At 47.7% G+C, this 15,598-nt stretch overlaps 1 protein-coding gene across 1 annotated transcript in view; it reads left to right on the top strand.

The window, feature by feature from the left end:
* Positions 1-15,598, top strand: part of FAM13B (family with sequence similarity 13 member B) — a 333,002-nt gene that overhangs the window by 95,333 nt on the left and 222,071 nt on the right. The window contains exons 7-8 of the mRNA XM_078664100.1: positions 9,563-9,707; positions 10,267-10,406. Coding sequence (XP_078520226.1) covers positions 9,563-9,707; positions 10,267-10,406 — 285 coding nt within the window. The remainder of the gene's footprint in view (positions 1-9,562; positions 9,708-10,266; positions 10,407-15,598) is intronic.

Raw genomic sequence — 15,598 nt, 5'->3', positions numbered from 1 at the left:
CCTGTCTTTTTCTCTTGGAAAATTGCTGCCACCAGTGGCATCTAAGCCACTTAATTTCTGCTCTCTTGCCAAGGCAAGTTTAGCTTGAGCTAAGGAAAGTCTAGCTTGACTCAGGGCTACCTCCTCTCTCTCTATTTGGAGTTTGACAGCCCTCATTCTAGCCCTATGCTCAGCTTTCTGAGAAGCAGTCATGCCTCTCTCTGATTCTCTGGAGGCACTAGAAATATGAGAGTCCCCTGAAGGAGATCTCACTCTTCTGTTGCCTGGGAGAATAAGATTGTGGGATCTGGGGAGGTGCTGGCCCTCTCCATTCCCTAGTAGGTCTAAGTTGGCCTGGCTAAGCCTGGCAACTGGGACCTGGCTACCCCTCTGATCCTGATCTGCTAAGTCCTCAACTTCTGAGTCCTCCTCCTCCTCTTCTTCTTCCTCATCTTCCTCCTGAGGGAGGTCAGTTACAGGGGGGTTCCCTCCATTTCCTGTTTCTAGGGAAGCGTCCTTTGCCCTTTCTAAGTCATCCTGCTCTAGGATTTCTACCAGGATTTGGCAGGTGGGGCTTCTGCCCCTTTTTAACCCTCTTGCTTTGCACAAGGCAATCAAGTCTCTTCGGGTTAGTTTGTCATATCCAAAAGTTGCCTGGGTAAGGTCAACTGTCACAGGAGTAGACCCTGAGGCTTTTCCTGTGTCAGACATGACTGCTAGTGAGGTGTAAGTGGTGCACTTACCTACACTAAGTGTTTTCCTACTGTACCTTGCTAGTGAGTTGTAGTCAGGGTGTGCTAATCCCTTTAATCTACAACTACTAAGTTCAGTAGAACTTAATATGCTAAGCTTTTGATTTATATGTACCTAGAGGTACTTGATGTGATCTTTCAATTTGATACAAAGATTGCAATGGTAAAACAACAGCAAGCTCAAATCCGCACCGCTGCTCACCAATGTGAGAAGTTGGCCTGATAGGTGATGTTTCCAATTCTGGAACCACCTGTTATCAGACCAAACAATCCCTTATGGTGTCTGGTTGTAAGTCAACCTTATTAGACAAGCTATCCTAGGGGTAGCATGGACTAAGCAGCCTAAAGGCTTAACTTAAGAGGTCGTGTTAAGCGAGCTGTTTTACCACATACAATCCTGTAGTACCAAATGAAAGGACACCACACAAGTATATATTATAAAAATATATGTATTTATTACTAAAAACAATCCCCAGTATTCTTTATGAATAAAGGGGCACAAGCGTTAAATCAAAAGCACTGTTTAAACATACAAAGTTGCACAATTATGGATGAGGGCAGGGGGCCACTCAAACCATATACTAAACAAGTGGTATAAGAGATGCCACTCGAGCAGTGGTTAGGCCTAGGGCCTAGGCAATCGCTGGGAGCAGTCAGGACAAGCAATGCTGAAGTCGGGAATGGCCCACGGGATTCGGGAGATGTGCGGAAAGCGCACGCATGCACCAATGTTAACCAATGGTGCGTAAAAGTTGTAAAGTTAAAGTTTAAGGACACTTCCGCTGAACCTAGAGGAACAAAACTTAACACACAGACCCTAGAGGTGTGCACCAGTGTGGGAACACCGGCGGAGCAAACTTACCTCACCCACAGGAAGTGGGTGCACAGGGTCGAAGATGCGTCGGGTTTTGACACGCAGGCTCTTGGTGCTTGAAGCTGAAAGGGCTGCAGGCGGGTTAAAGATGAAATGTCCGGTGGAGTCCAAGGGTGGACTCAAGTCGAAGGGTACCTGAAAGCAGAGGGGACATAGTCTGGGTCACTCAGCAGTGACCAGGGTGGAACCAGGACGGAACCAGGCAATGTCGGGCGCAATCAGGTGGTCGTCGAGGAGCTTCTCGCCGCTGTCACGTGGGCTCTGGGGCATCTGCGACGTCCAGGAGCAGGTCACGATCTGTCCCACGCAGGCTCTCACCGTCGGTGCAGTCGGCTTCAAGTTTGGAGCAAACAACACTTGGCAAGAGCAATCCACGCGGGATCGGAAGATTGCTTCTCACTCAGACCAGGAAGGTCAGAGTCGGGGCTCCTTTTCAGGGGAGCTGGTGTGGATCTGGAGCAACCAGATTCACGAGTCTTCTTCGTAGTTTCGTCGGCACAGGGACCACTAGCCAGCTGGCAAGTGACCGGGCCAACGCGTTGAGCCAAATGGAGCAGAAGGGCCCCACGCAGCACTCGTCGAGTGTGGAGGGCTGAACTTCGGCTCAGGAGTAGCTCAGGGTGGGGGCTTCTCAAACCCCGGTGCACAGCTTCGAGGGTCACTCGTGGGCTGCACGGTCAGCGTCTCGTGGTCAATTCAAGATGGCGTGCCCCACGCTTCCGGTCGCCTCCACGGGTCTCAGCTTTGCAGGGACAGTGGATCGGGCTGTTGGAAGGCCGGCAGGCTTGATCTCGTCGATCTCAGTCGCTCGAGTTCCGGCGGGAACTGCAACTAAGTAGACGTCGAGGGCTGGATGGTGCCTGCTGCTGCAGGGTGGTCACTCCTTGACCACAAGGGAGATTCTTCGGGCTTCCACGTTGAGATGGAGGTCGAAGGGTCCAGAATTTCGTTTCAAATGTTTCTTCCAGGAAATCTGATGTGCATTGGCACTGCTCCCACTCTTATTCGAATCTGGGGGGCGTGATTACCTGCTAGGTCCCCCCCCTATGGGTGGGACCCAGGAAGTGGGTGGATACACCCCCTTCCTTTGATCCAGGCCGCCCTGGCACGAGGGCTGGAGTGCCCCAGAACCGGTTTGGCCGGATTATGCAAGGGGCAGCCTTGTGCGCCCCAAGCAGTGTCTGGTTTCTTTCAAACCTCCCTGCTACAATCCACTATCTCCTGTCTGGAGGGCGGTGACACCCTCCTGTGACAGGAAACCCTTTGTCCAGGACCCATTTGGTCGAGTTTCGGTCGACTGCAGGGGTCCAGACATTTGTCTGTGGCAGAGGCATCCATTTTGTGGATCTAGGGTCTTTGGAGAAATTAACCGCATTTAAGCAAAGCAACATGTCCTACCCCTCTAGAGGGGTGGAATGCTATCCCCGTCGCCAGAACTGGCGAGGGGATAGTATTCCAAATCGTATGACACCTTACACGACATGTTTTGATAAAGCCAAACCAAAGTTGCTATTTAACCGCGAGGATTATAAGGCACTTAAGAGTATATGGTATGGCATTATCCCGGAACAGCTTAGGGACTTGTTCCCGACAGCTGCAGACAGGCTCAGCTCATGCTAGAGCTCCATCTCACATAAAACCACGCACTCTGCCTCCAGGATTGATGAGGCCTTCTATAGGAGTGGCTCACAGGTTTACATGTGTCCAGATATAGGTTTAGATATAGGTATACTATATCTAAGCAAGGGGTGATTACACCACCTTACCCCAGCTGAGTGATCAGCCAGTTGTGTCAATTTAAGAACCAGCCAGGGGTGGCAAAAGATATGCTGCAGCCCCTGGTAGGCCTTGGTGGCCCCTATGCCCTGGGCACCTATAGTGCATTATACAGGGGCTGACAAGGAGTCCATTTCCAATTGGTATGTGCCTATAGCACATGTGTCAGTAATTTAGTGAGAGAACAGCAGGCTGGGGGTCTGATCAGCAGGCCCACAGCCTCAGTAGTCGAAAACCAGTGAAGCAAAAAGCAAAAATTTGGGGTGACCATAGGATAGCAGACCCTACTCTCCTACACCACGGCTTTCCATTTCTTGACAGAATGTGTCAGCGTGTCTTTCAAACTCTGACCGCTCCGTGCAGTTTCTCCTAATACGGAGCAGTTGGCCATAGGGCAAGTTAGCCTTCAAGTTCCTGGGGTGGTCACTTTGGTGGTGCAGTATTGTGTTTTTATCAGTCTGCTTCTTGTATAAAGAGGAGACCAACTTCCCGTTTGAACATGTGATTTCCACATCCAGGAACGTCATTCTTGTGTCACTGATCTCAATAGGAAATGTAATGTCTGGATGTTTGGAATTAAGCCATCCATGAAATTTCATCAACTCCGTGTGGCTCCCCTGACACAGGAGCCACACGTCGTCGATATATCGTAGCCATTGCTTAATGTGACTGCAATATGGGTTATCCTTTTCAATAAATTTCTTCTCATATTCTGCCATATATAATATGGCCATCTCCGGAGCATAGGGGCATCCCATAGCAGTCCCTTTGGTCTGCATAAAGAACTGCTCATTGAATCGGATTCACTTACTAGAAAACCTGGACTGTCCATTTCCCCGTCCGCTTTTTGCGTATCGTAAGAACAGGAGCATCGGACAACATCTTGTCCGAGCCGAGATAGCATTACCCAAACCTAAGAGTGACCTATTGTCTCAATGGAGAATGAAACCCATTGAGGGACATCATAAATGTGGGACATGCGTGGCCTGTGGGACTACTGTGGAAGGGAAGGAATTCCAACATGGGAATATTAAGTGGAAACACTTAAGTTTCTCAAATTGTAAAACACGAAATGTTGTATATGTAGTCATTTGCCCATGCAATAAGATTTACATAGGCAAGACAACACAACAAGTGAATATGCGCATAACGCAACATAAGTCTAGAATCAAGAATAAAGTGCTTACAGCACCTATGGTGGAGCATTGCATTGAAAATAAACACACTTTAGAAAGGATCTTAAAACGTGGTTATTCACCCAGTAGGTCTCCTGTTTGGTTGTCTGTTTTTTATTATTATTCGCTATTCTCATCCTCTTTTTAAATGTGTTATGTTTGCAGCCTACCCTAAATAAAAGCGCCGGGACACTCTTTTTGAGTAGCCGTGCGCTCTACAAAAACCAATATAACATAACATAACACTGAGAATGACTTAAAGTGGTCAATTCTATATGTTCTGCAACAGTCTAGATCCATCGACCATGATAAACTTCTACTAAAAAAAGAGGCCTACCTTATACTTACGTTTAATAGCGCACTCAGCGGGCTTAACTCGCTTTCTGAAATATCTAGAGTGTGAGCTTTACTTAGGAAAGTGCATCTAAAAGAAAGGGTCGATGGTGATTGCGCGTATGTTCTCATATGTGGTTTAAATTCACTTTTTTTCACATCTAAATGATAGCCTTCTCTAGCGACCCCACTCTAAAATGTCCGCCAAGCAAGTAGCTTTAAGTCGGTCAAAAACCACGTTACAACATGGCTGCCAAACTAAGTGAATGAGAGCTTTCTTTAGCGACCCCACTCTAAGATGGCCGCCAAGCAAGTAGCTATAAGTAGGTCTAAAGCCATGTTACAACATGGCTGCCAAACTAAGTGAATGAGAGCTAGATGCCGAGTCACAGCTTTTTCAAGTAAGTCTAGAGCTAACATGGGTTCGATTTGTCACTAATATTGCAGTAGCCCCTGATACCTAATAAAACGCTGTCATTTCCTCTAGGGAAAGCGAGCGCAAATAAGGATTGAGGAAAGCGGTGCCCACATGGTCAGAAAGCGTTTACCGCTGCAACCGATTAGCACACGAACAGCCCAAGCGAGGAATCCCTCAGAGCAGGTATGCCGAGTAGAGCAACGAGTGCCATACTCTCTCCGTCTGTGCATAAAAAGTGCGTAAAACGTTATTCTCATTATTTTCAGGCTGTAATACAAGACTGAAAATTAACTCCCATTTGGTGGAAACGTAGGATCAGAAGCATGATCCAGTAAGGTATGTTAATAACATATGTGCCCCATGCTGGTCTTAAAAAGTGAGCAAGAACAGGTCACGATACCTGCGTTTGTTTTTAGATCCCGAAAAGAAAAGAAACTCAGTCAGAACTAATACCTTACCCTTGACCGGCGGCTGCTGGTTCAACAGGTAATATGAGGAATCCGAGTTAAATGTAGTCGGAAGCTAAACAACTGTCAAAAATGTAGCTAAAACAAGTCTTATTTTATACACTTGCAGATATCCCGTATTAAGACAGAGCCCTGATGAGAATCCGTAGAGTTGACATACCGGATTCGAAACGCGTTGGCGTAAAAAGATTAGCCATTTATTGGTTGAATGTACTGAATGAATTAATTTGGAGTCTATTTTTCCTCATTTGAACTGTCTACATTCAACTGTAGTTCATTGATTTATGATTGTCATCAAGTTTATACTTTTGACTCTGGTCTTTATGGAATTACGGATTATTTTTTCTTCATAGTATGAATATTTGAGTGTATATATATATATCAGAGCAATTCACTTTGTATAATACAACTAGTTATGTGTATGTGTATGTTTTTGTGTTGTAAATAATCGCAAATTGTAAATAATTGTATATAAGGTGTACAAAACGATAAGGTGTCCCTTTCATACATCAATACTTTAAAAAAAGACAAAAAACAAACAAATAATAAAAGGGTTTGAGTGATATACCCGAACGAACCAGGAAGTCTCTTATGGTTTGTTCCCTCAAAAATAGAGGATTTGAGTAAGTGTGTGGCCGGCAATTTGTGTACTTAGAATTTATATTAATGGTCCAGCTAGCCCCACGTCCCTGGACCTGACTCCCCCATTCTTCAAAGAGTTGATCACGAATGGCATCTCCAGCCAGAGGTGGCGCAAGGTCTTTCAGCAGTGGGGAGGGCCTTGGTTAGATCTACTCCGCTCCGAATAGAATGCGCAGTGTCAGCAGTTTTGTGCGTTGGAGTTTCCAAGGCGGCTAGCGCTCTGCGACGCTTTTCGTCTTGAGTGGAGCGCAGGCCTCCCGAATGCATTTTTGCCCATACCAATCCTATCCATCGGGCTGAAGATAAAGAACGACCGTGCTCAAGGAATTCTTGTTGCTCCGGACTGGTCAGAGCTTCCACAGAGGAGCATCGAACCTCCGATCAGTTCTGACGTTCTGTTGCAGCAGCAGAGAGGGTGATCCACCCGAACCTGTCCACCCTCAGCCTCTTTGATTGGACATTGTGCGGCTGCAGTTGACAGCTTTTGACCATTCCTCCTGAAGCCTGTAAAGCTATTCTGGCAGCCAGGCGTCCCTCCACCAATGTGGGTTCACTCCTGCAGATGGTAAATGTTGTACATAATGGTCTGTTGTCCCCAGTCTGCCTTCCTCTGACATACTTTTCGTTTTTTTTAGCCCAGCAGGGTTCTGCTCTGGACACTTTGAAGGGTTACCTTTCGACCCTTTCTGTTTTCCGTTTGCCAGAGCAAGTCATTTTTTAAAAATCTCCCATTGTACATAAATTCTTGAAGGGGCTTGCACGTTTGTTTCCCCTTCACCATTTATCATGCCCCAGCGGGACCTTAATGTGGTTTTCACCAATTGATGTGGCACCTTTCGAACCACTGCACAATTACCCCCTCCAACTGCTTACTATCAAAACAGCCGCCTTTGTGGCAATAACTTCTGCCCGGAGGGTTATTGAATTGCAGGCTCGTCCTCTCAGCCTCCTTACCCAACTGTCTTTCCGGACAAAGTAGTGCTCCGCATCAGGGCCTCGTTTTTTTGCCAAGGTGGTGCCATCTTTCCGTCTAGAACAATCTGTCACCTGCCCACCGTCTGCTCATGTGCAGCCTTCTAAGGAAGAAGAACGTCTCCACCGCCTGGACACAAAACGAGCATTATCATTCGATGTTTTTCACGCTAAAGAGTTCCGGGTGGATGACCAGCTCTTTGTAGGGTTCTTTGGAGCATAGAAGGGACGTGCAGTGCAGAAAAGGACCATCTCTCGGGTTATCCTCTGCATAAACATTAGATCCACTTTGGCCAAGAAACAGCCTCCTGAAGGCCTTGGAGCTCATTCCACTAGAGATGAGGCAGCTACCGTGGTGTTCCAGTGCTTGATACCTGCCAGGTGGCCACGCTGGCCCCTCTGCACAGATTTCCCAAACAATATTGCCTGTATAATCATGCCCATAGGGAATACCTCTTCGGCCGTTTGCTCATACAGGACTTTCTGGTCTAACACTTTTCCGCAGTCCTTCCTTGGGGGTGGCATTGCTTGGGTTTCTTTTCTAAGGTAAGGGGTTTGCGGCTAGATGTCTCTATCAGATGGGCAAGTTACGTATCTCCGGTAACTCCTTATTTGGTAGAGACTTGATCTAGCTGCAGATTCCTTACCGATCCACCCATCCTTCCTGCACTGCGGATCAGTTTTTAGTGTCCGGGCTGTTCCCCCTTCAGAGCGCTATTTTAAATATATATATTTTTTTTAACACTCCATGCTCACTTCATGGCTCTGCGCTTCTGGCGTTGAAAGTCGTGGAAAGTATGGACGTGAGCGTGCCAAGATGGGCTTATATAGACGACACCGACGTCATGAAGACCAGGCAGATGCCTACAACGTCAAGCAGAGTCTACCGACGCCACCTATCGGCGCACAGGGGGACTGCTATCAAATCTTCCGGCACAAGCCTGATGCCTGAAAGTTCTAAGGTAAGGAATCTGCGGCTAGACCATGTCTTTACCAGATTAGGCAATACCAAAGGTAAGTAACTTGTCCTTTAGGGCACCTATTAACAGAATTTTTCTATGGTCGATGACTAAAGCTGACATGGAGTCTGCTGGGAGTAGTGGGAAGTGTTGTACATGGCCCAGGGGTCTATACACCACCGAGCAGATGAGGGGAGGAGTCAGCCAACCATAGGGTTAACACATGGTAGTAGGCTTGAGAACCTAAGATGCTTTTTAATTATAGCAGCTACTACTCCTATTTCGTCTGTGGGCATGTTCATTTGGATACGGTAATAACGTTCAGGAAGAGCTGCTAGGATCTCTGGGGTATATTCGTCTGTTAGCCAGGCTCCCGTTAACCATAAAATGTCCGGGGATTCAGTCGAGTTGGTGAAAGATTTGGATCTGGTGGTTGACTATGGTTCTGGTGTGGAGGTGCCTGGCCCTGATGTCGTCCAGTTTAGGTTTGGGAGGAGTGGGGTTCATAGATGAACCTATGATCGATTCAGTCAGCTGAATCCAATCTGAAGCGACAATCTTATCATGCGGGAGGTTTCGCTTCTGCAGCTTAGCCAGAGTATAGGGGCCAATTGATCGCTTATTGAGTACAGCTTTTTACGCACCACTGAGGAGTAAGAAAATAAATGGGCATGGTGACTGGCCCCCGGCCACGGATTGGCACAGACTGGCTTGGCTTTGGCGTGCCCTCTGCACACGCACATTGCTGCCGGCATGATATGGGCTACGAGCTCCAACAGTCTCTGCCCCCTTCTCCTGAATCCAATCAGCAAGGTCAATGGCTGTAAACATCCCGACCCCCGTACGCGAACAGGTCTGCGCAGCTTCCCCACAAGTTTGGCGATAAGATGCTCAATTGTTTGTTAAAAAGGTGCTCAAAGTATTAAGACCTGTGCAAGGAGCGCAATTCCGGTCTTATTTACAGTGCTATTTGTTATTGCTTCTGTAACTTCTTTTTTATTAACTTCATGTATATGCCTTTATGGCCTTAAGCCAAATAAATAAATGTGACTAATGTGCAGCAGGGCGGTCCCATACTGAGCGGGACTTCTCATTTACCTGCAGCAAGGCAGCCTGCAGCAACAGAGAAAAGAACATTTTCTTGGTGGTGGCAGAGTGCCTATGTCGTCATTATACACTGAACGGCCAGTTGATTGCATTCTGTTTTTGTTTTAGCATATACACAGATGTGGAAGATGTGAACGAGCAAGATGCAGTCAGCAGGATAGTGGGATGGCTCCTGGAAAGCTACTTTGAGTTCTTTGAAGCGGAGGAGGATGAGTTTTCATCTACTAATGATTTAAGCTCGATCACTGAACAGGTGAGAAGGTTTACCTTTTGTATGTGTGGTGCTTAAGCTTGTTGGCTGACCTGTGTTGGGCTAAACGTGCAGTCATGGCTTGTAATCCTGATTTATTTATTTATTTTAAACTTATTTTCCGCATTGAACTCTACAAATACTGAAGCTCGCATGGAGGGGTAAATTGAGTCTTGGGTTCCTTGTAAGAGATGTCCTCGGACTAGGGAATACCTAAAGTGCACCCTTGATGCAACGCTGGCTGAGCTTCAACTGGCAGCAGTCTTAGTTCAGGCAAAATCCTTTGTTGTTGTGACTCCATCAGCGAAGACCGCCTCTTGCCGGTAGAAGAGTCCTCCAATCCCCGGGCTGCGTTTCTTACGTTTGTGTCACGGGCAGGTTTGAAATGCAGTTGGGCCGGCCGCGTGCAGTATGTGCTCAAACATGAGGCTGTTAGCAGGAGGAAGCTGCAGCCTGGACTGTTTTTGGAGACATTGGGGGTGTGCTAATCTGGCATTGTGTAGCACTGCACCATATATGTTTTGGAGAGGCGTTATGTTTTAACACTGCTGTTCCTTTTCAGATCGATGACTTGCTAGAAGAAGACGACGATGACAAGCTTGAGTGCACTGATGAACTTCCCGAGGACGTCGTTGGCCAATCCAGTGAAATGCAGGAGGTGCTCAACCAGGGAGTGAACGATGATCTTTCGGAAAGCAGCAGGTAACAGTCACTCCATCGTCTCATCGTCTCTCTGAGGAGTAGAGCCATCTGTGTATGATGATGCAAGGCTTTGTTTGTATCTGTTCTACTCAAGTGAGCAGTTGTCTTAAGCACAACTTGGACCTGTTCTAAAGTGCGACTGTTTAGGAAGCTGGCTCTTCATATGATGCACCAATAATCTGGTATACCGTAGAGTGTCCAGTGGTTCCCTTATGAATGGACGGGGCTTGCGATACAATCCCATAGTGTTCTATGAGTGTGTACCGTGTAGAGTGTCCAGTGGTTCCCTTATGAATGGACGGGGCTTGCGATACAATCCCATAGTGTTCTATGAGTGTGTACCGTGTAGAGTGTCCAGTGGTTCCCTTATGAATGGACGGGGCTTGCGATACAATCCCATAGTGTTCTATGAGTGTGTACCGTGTAGAGTGTCCAGTGGTTCCCTTATGAATGGACGGGGCTTGCGATACAATCCCGTAGTGTTCTATGAGTGTGTACCGTGTAGAGTGTCCAGTGGTTCCCTATGAATGGACGGGGCTTGCGATACAATCCCATAGTGTTCTATGAGTGTGTACTGTGTAGAGTGTCCAGTGGTTCCCTTATGAATGGACGGGGCTTGCGATACAATCCCATAGTGTTCTATGAGTGTGTACCGTGTAGAGTGTCCAGTGGTTCCCTATGAATGGACGGGGCTTGCGATACAATCCCATAGTGTTCTATGAGTGTGTACTGTGTAGAGTGTCCAGTGGTTCCCTTATGAATGGACGGGGCTTGCGATACAATCCCATAGTGTTCTATGAGTGTGTACCGTGTAGAGTGTCCAGTGGTTCCCTTATGAATGGACGGGGCTTGCGATACAATCCCGTAGTGTTCTATGAGTGTGTACCGTGTAGAGTGTCCAGTGGTTCCCTATGAATGGACGGGGCTTGCGATACAATCCCATAGTGTTCTATGAGTGTGTACTGTGTAGAGTGTCCAGTGGTTCCCCTATGAATGGACGGGGCTTGCGATACAATCCCATAGTGTTCTATGAGTGTGTACCGTGTAGAGTGGCCAGTGGTTCCCCTATGAATGGACGGGGCTTGCGATACAATCCCATAGTGTTCTATGAGTGTGTACCGTGTAGAGTGTCCAGTGGTTCCCCTATGAATGGACGGGGCTTGCGATACAATCCCATAGTGTTCTATGAGTGTGTACCGTGTAGAGTGTCCAGTGTTTCCTTATGAATGGACGGGGCTTGCGATACAATCCCATAGTGTTCTATGAGTGTGTACCGTGTAGTGTGTCCAGTGGTTCCCTTATGAATGGACGGGGCTTGCGATACAATCCCATAGTGTTCTATGAGTGTGTACCGTGTAGAGTGTCCAGTGGTTCCCTTATGAATGGACGGGGCTTGCGATACAATCCCATAGTGTTCTATGAGTGTGTACTGTGTAGAGTGTCCAGTGGTTCCCCTATGAATGGACGGGGCTTGCGATACAATCCCATAGTGTTCTATGAGTGTGTACCGTGTAGAGTGTCCAGTGGTTCCCCTATGAATGGACGGGGCTTGCGATACGATCCCATAGTGTTCTATGAGTGTGTACCGTGTAGAGTGTCCAGTGGTTCCCCTATGAATGGACGGGGCTTGCGATACAATCCCATAGTGTTCTATGAGTGTGTAGAGTGTCCAGTGTTTCCTTATGAATGGACGGGGCTTGCGATACAATCCCATAGTGTTCTATGAGTGTGTACCGTAGCGTGTCCAGTGGTTCCCTTATGAATGGACGGGGCTTGCGATACAATCCCATAGTGTTCTATGAGTGTGTACCGTGTAGAGTGTCCAGTGGTTCCCTTATGAATGGACGGGGCTTGCGATACAATCCCATAGTGTTCTATGAGTGAGTACCGTGTAGAGTGTCCAGTGGTTCCCTTATGAATGGACGGGGCTTGCGATACAATCCCATAGTGTTCTATGAGTGTGTACCGTGCAGTGTGTCCAGTGGTTCCCCTATGAATGGACGGGGCTTGCGATACAATCCCATAGTGTTCTATGAGTGTGTAGAGTGTCCAGTGGTTCCCTTATGAATGGACGGGGCTTGCGATACAATCCCATAGTGTTCTATGAGTGTGTACCGTGTAGAGTGTCCAGTGGTTCCCTTATGAATGGACGGGGCTTGCGATACAATCCCATAGTGTTCTATGAGTGTGTACCGTGTCCAGTGGTTCCCTTATGAATGGACGGGGCTTGCGATACAATCCCATAGTGTTCTATGAGTGTGTACCGTGTCCAGTGGTTCCCTTATGAATGGACGGGGCTTGCGATACAATCCCATAGTGTTCTATGAGTGTGTACCGTGTAGAGTGTCCAGTGGTTCCCCTATGAATGGACGGGGCTTGCGATACAATCCCATAGTGTTCTATGAGTGTGTACTGTGTAGAGTGTCCAGTGGTTCCCTTATGAATGGACGGGGCTTGCGATACAATCCCATAGTGTTCTATGAGTGTGTAGAGTGTCCAGTGGTTCCCTTATGAATGGACGGGGCTTGCGATACAATCCCATAGTGTTCTATGAGTGTGTAGAGTGTCCAGTGGTTCCCTTATGAATGGACGGGGCTTGCGATACAATCCCATAGTGTTCTATGAGTGTGTACTGTGTAGAGTGTCCAGTGGTTCCCTTATGAATGGACGGGGCTTGCGATACAATCCCATAGTGTTCTATGAGTGTGTAGAGTGTCCAGTGGTTCCCTTATGAATGGACGGGGCTTGCGATACAATCCCATAGTGTTCTATGAGTGTGTAGAGTGTCCAGTGGTTCCCTTATGAATGGACGGGGCTTGCGATACAATCCCATAGTGTTCTATGAGTGTGTACTGTGTAGAGTGTCCAGTGGTTCCCTTATGAATGGACGGGGCTTGCGATACAATCCCATAGTGTTCTATGAGTGTGTAGAGTGTCCAGTGGTTCCCTTATGAATGGACGGGGCTTGCGATACAATCCCATAGTGTTCTATGAGTGTGTACCGTGTAGAGTGTCCAGTGGTTCCCTTATGAATGGACGGGGCTTGCGATACAATCCCATAGTGTTCTATGAGTGTGTACCGTGTAGAGTGTCCAGTGGTTCCCTTATGAATGGACGGGGCTTGCGATACAATCCCATAGTGTTCTATGAGTGTGTACCGTGTAGAGTGTCCAGTGGTTCCCCTATGAATGGACGGGGCTTGCGATACAATCCCATAGTGTTCTATGAGTGTGTACTGTGTAGAGTGTCCAGTGTTTCCTTATGAATGGACGGGGCTTGCGATACAATCCCATAGTGTTCTATGAGTGTGTACCGTGTAGAGTGTCCAGTGGTTCCCTTATGAATGGACGGGGCTTGCGATACAATCCCATAGTGTTCTATGAGTGTGTAGAGTGTCCAGTGGTTCCCCTATGAATGGACGGGGCTTGCGATACAATCCCATAGTGTTCTATGAGTGTGTACCGTGTAGAGTGTCCAGTGGTTCCCTTATGAATGGACGGGGCTTGCGATACAATCCCATAGTGTTCTATGAGTGTGTAGAGTGTCCAGTGGTTCCCTTATGAATGGACGGGGCTTGCGATACAATCCCATAGTGTTCTTTGAGTGTGTACCGTGTAGAGTGTCCAGTGGTTCCCCTATGAATGGACGGGGCTTGCGATACAATCCCATAGTGTTCTATGAGTGTGTACCGTGTAGAGTGTCCAGTGGTTCCCTTATGAATGGACGGGGCTTGCGATACAATCCCATAGTGTTCTATGAGTGTGTACCGTGTAGAGTGTCCAGTGGTTCCCTTATGAATGGACGGGGCTTGCGATACAATCCCATAGTGTTCTATGAGTGTGTACCGTGTAGTGTGTCCAGTGTTTCCTTATGAATGGACGGGGCTTGCGATACAATCCCATAGTGTTCTATGAGTGTGTACCGTGTAGAGTGTCCAGTGGTTCCCCTATGAATGGACGGGGCTTGCGATACAATCCCATAGTGTTCTATGAGTGTGTACCGTGTAGAGTGTCCAGTGGTTCCCTTATGAATGGACGGGGCTTGCGATACAATCCCATAGTGTTCTATGAGTGTGTACCGTGTAGAGTGTCCAGTGGTTCCCTTATGAATGGACGGGGCTTGCGATACAATCCCATAGTGTTCTATGAGTGTGTACTGTGTAGAGTGTCCAGTGGTTCCCTTATGAATGGACGGGGCTTGCGATACAATCCCATAGTGTTCTATGAGTGTGTAGAGTGTCCAGTGGTTCCCTTATGAATGGACGGGGCTTGCGATACAATCCCATAGTGTTCTATGAGTGTGTACCGTGTAGAGTGTCCAGTGGTTCCCCTATGAATGGACGGGGCTTGCGATACAATCCCATAGTGTTCTATGAGTGTGTACTGTGTAGAGTGTCCAGTGGTTCCCTTATGAATGGACGGGGCTTGCGATACAATCCCATAGTGTTCTATGAGTGTGTACCGTGTCCAGTGGTTCCCTTATGAATGGACGGGGCTTGCGATACAATCCCATAGTGTTCTATGAGTGTGTACCGTGTAGAGTGTCCAGTGGTTCCCTTATGAATGGACGGGGCTTGCGATACAATCCCATAGTGTTCTATGAGTGTGTACCGTAGCGTGTCCAGTGGGTCCCTTATGAATGGACGGGGCTTGCGATACAATCCCATAGTGTTCTATGAGTGTGTACCGTGTAGAGTGTCCAGTGGTTCCCCTATGAATGGACGGGGCTTGCGATACAATCCCATAGTGTTCTATGAGTGTGTACCGTAGCGTGTCCAGTGGTTCCCCTATGAATGGACGGGGCTTGCGATACAATCCCGTAGTGTTCTATGAGTGTGTACCGTGTAGAGTGTCCAGTGGTTCCCTTATGAATGGACGGGGCTTGCGATACAATCCCATAGTGTTCTATGAGTGTGTACCGTGTCCAGTGGTTCCCCTATGAATGGACGGGGCTTGCGATACAATCCCATAGTGTTCTATGAGTGTGTACCGTGTAGAGTGTCCAGTGGTTCCCTTATGAATGGACGGGGCTTGCGATACAATCCCATAGTGTTCTATGAGTGTGTACCGTGTCCAGTGGTTCCCCTATGAATGGACGGGGCTTGCGATACAATCCCGTAGTGTTCTATGAGTGTGTACCGTGTAGAGTGTCCAGTGGTTCCCTTATGAATGGACGGGGCTTGCGATACAATC

Source organism: Lissotriton helveticus, chromosome 10 (genome assembly GCF_964261635.1).
Source record: "Lissotriton helveticus chromosome 10, aLisHel1.1, whole genome shotgun sequence".
NCBI lineage: Eukaryota > Metazoa > Chordata > Amphibia > Caudata > Salamandridae > Lissotriton > Lissotriton helveticus.
This window is presented reverse-complemented; position numbering and strand designations above follow the sequence as displayed.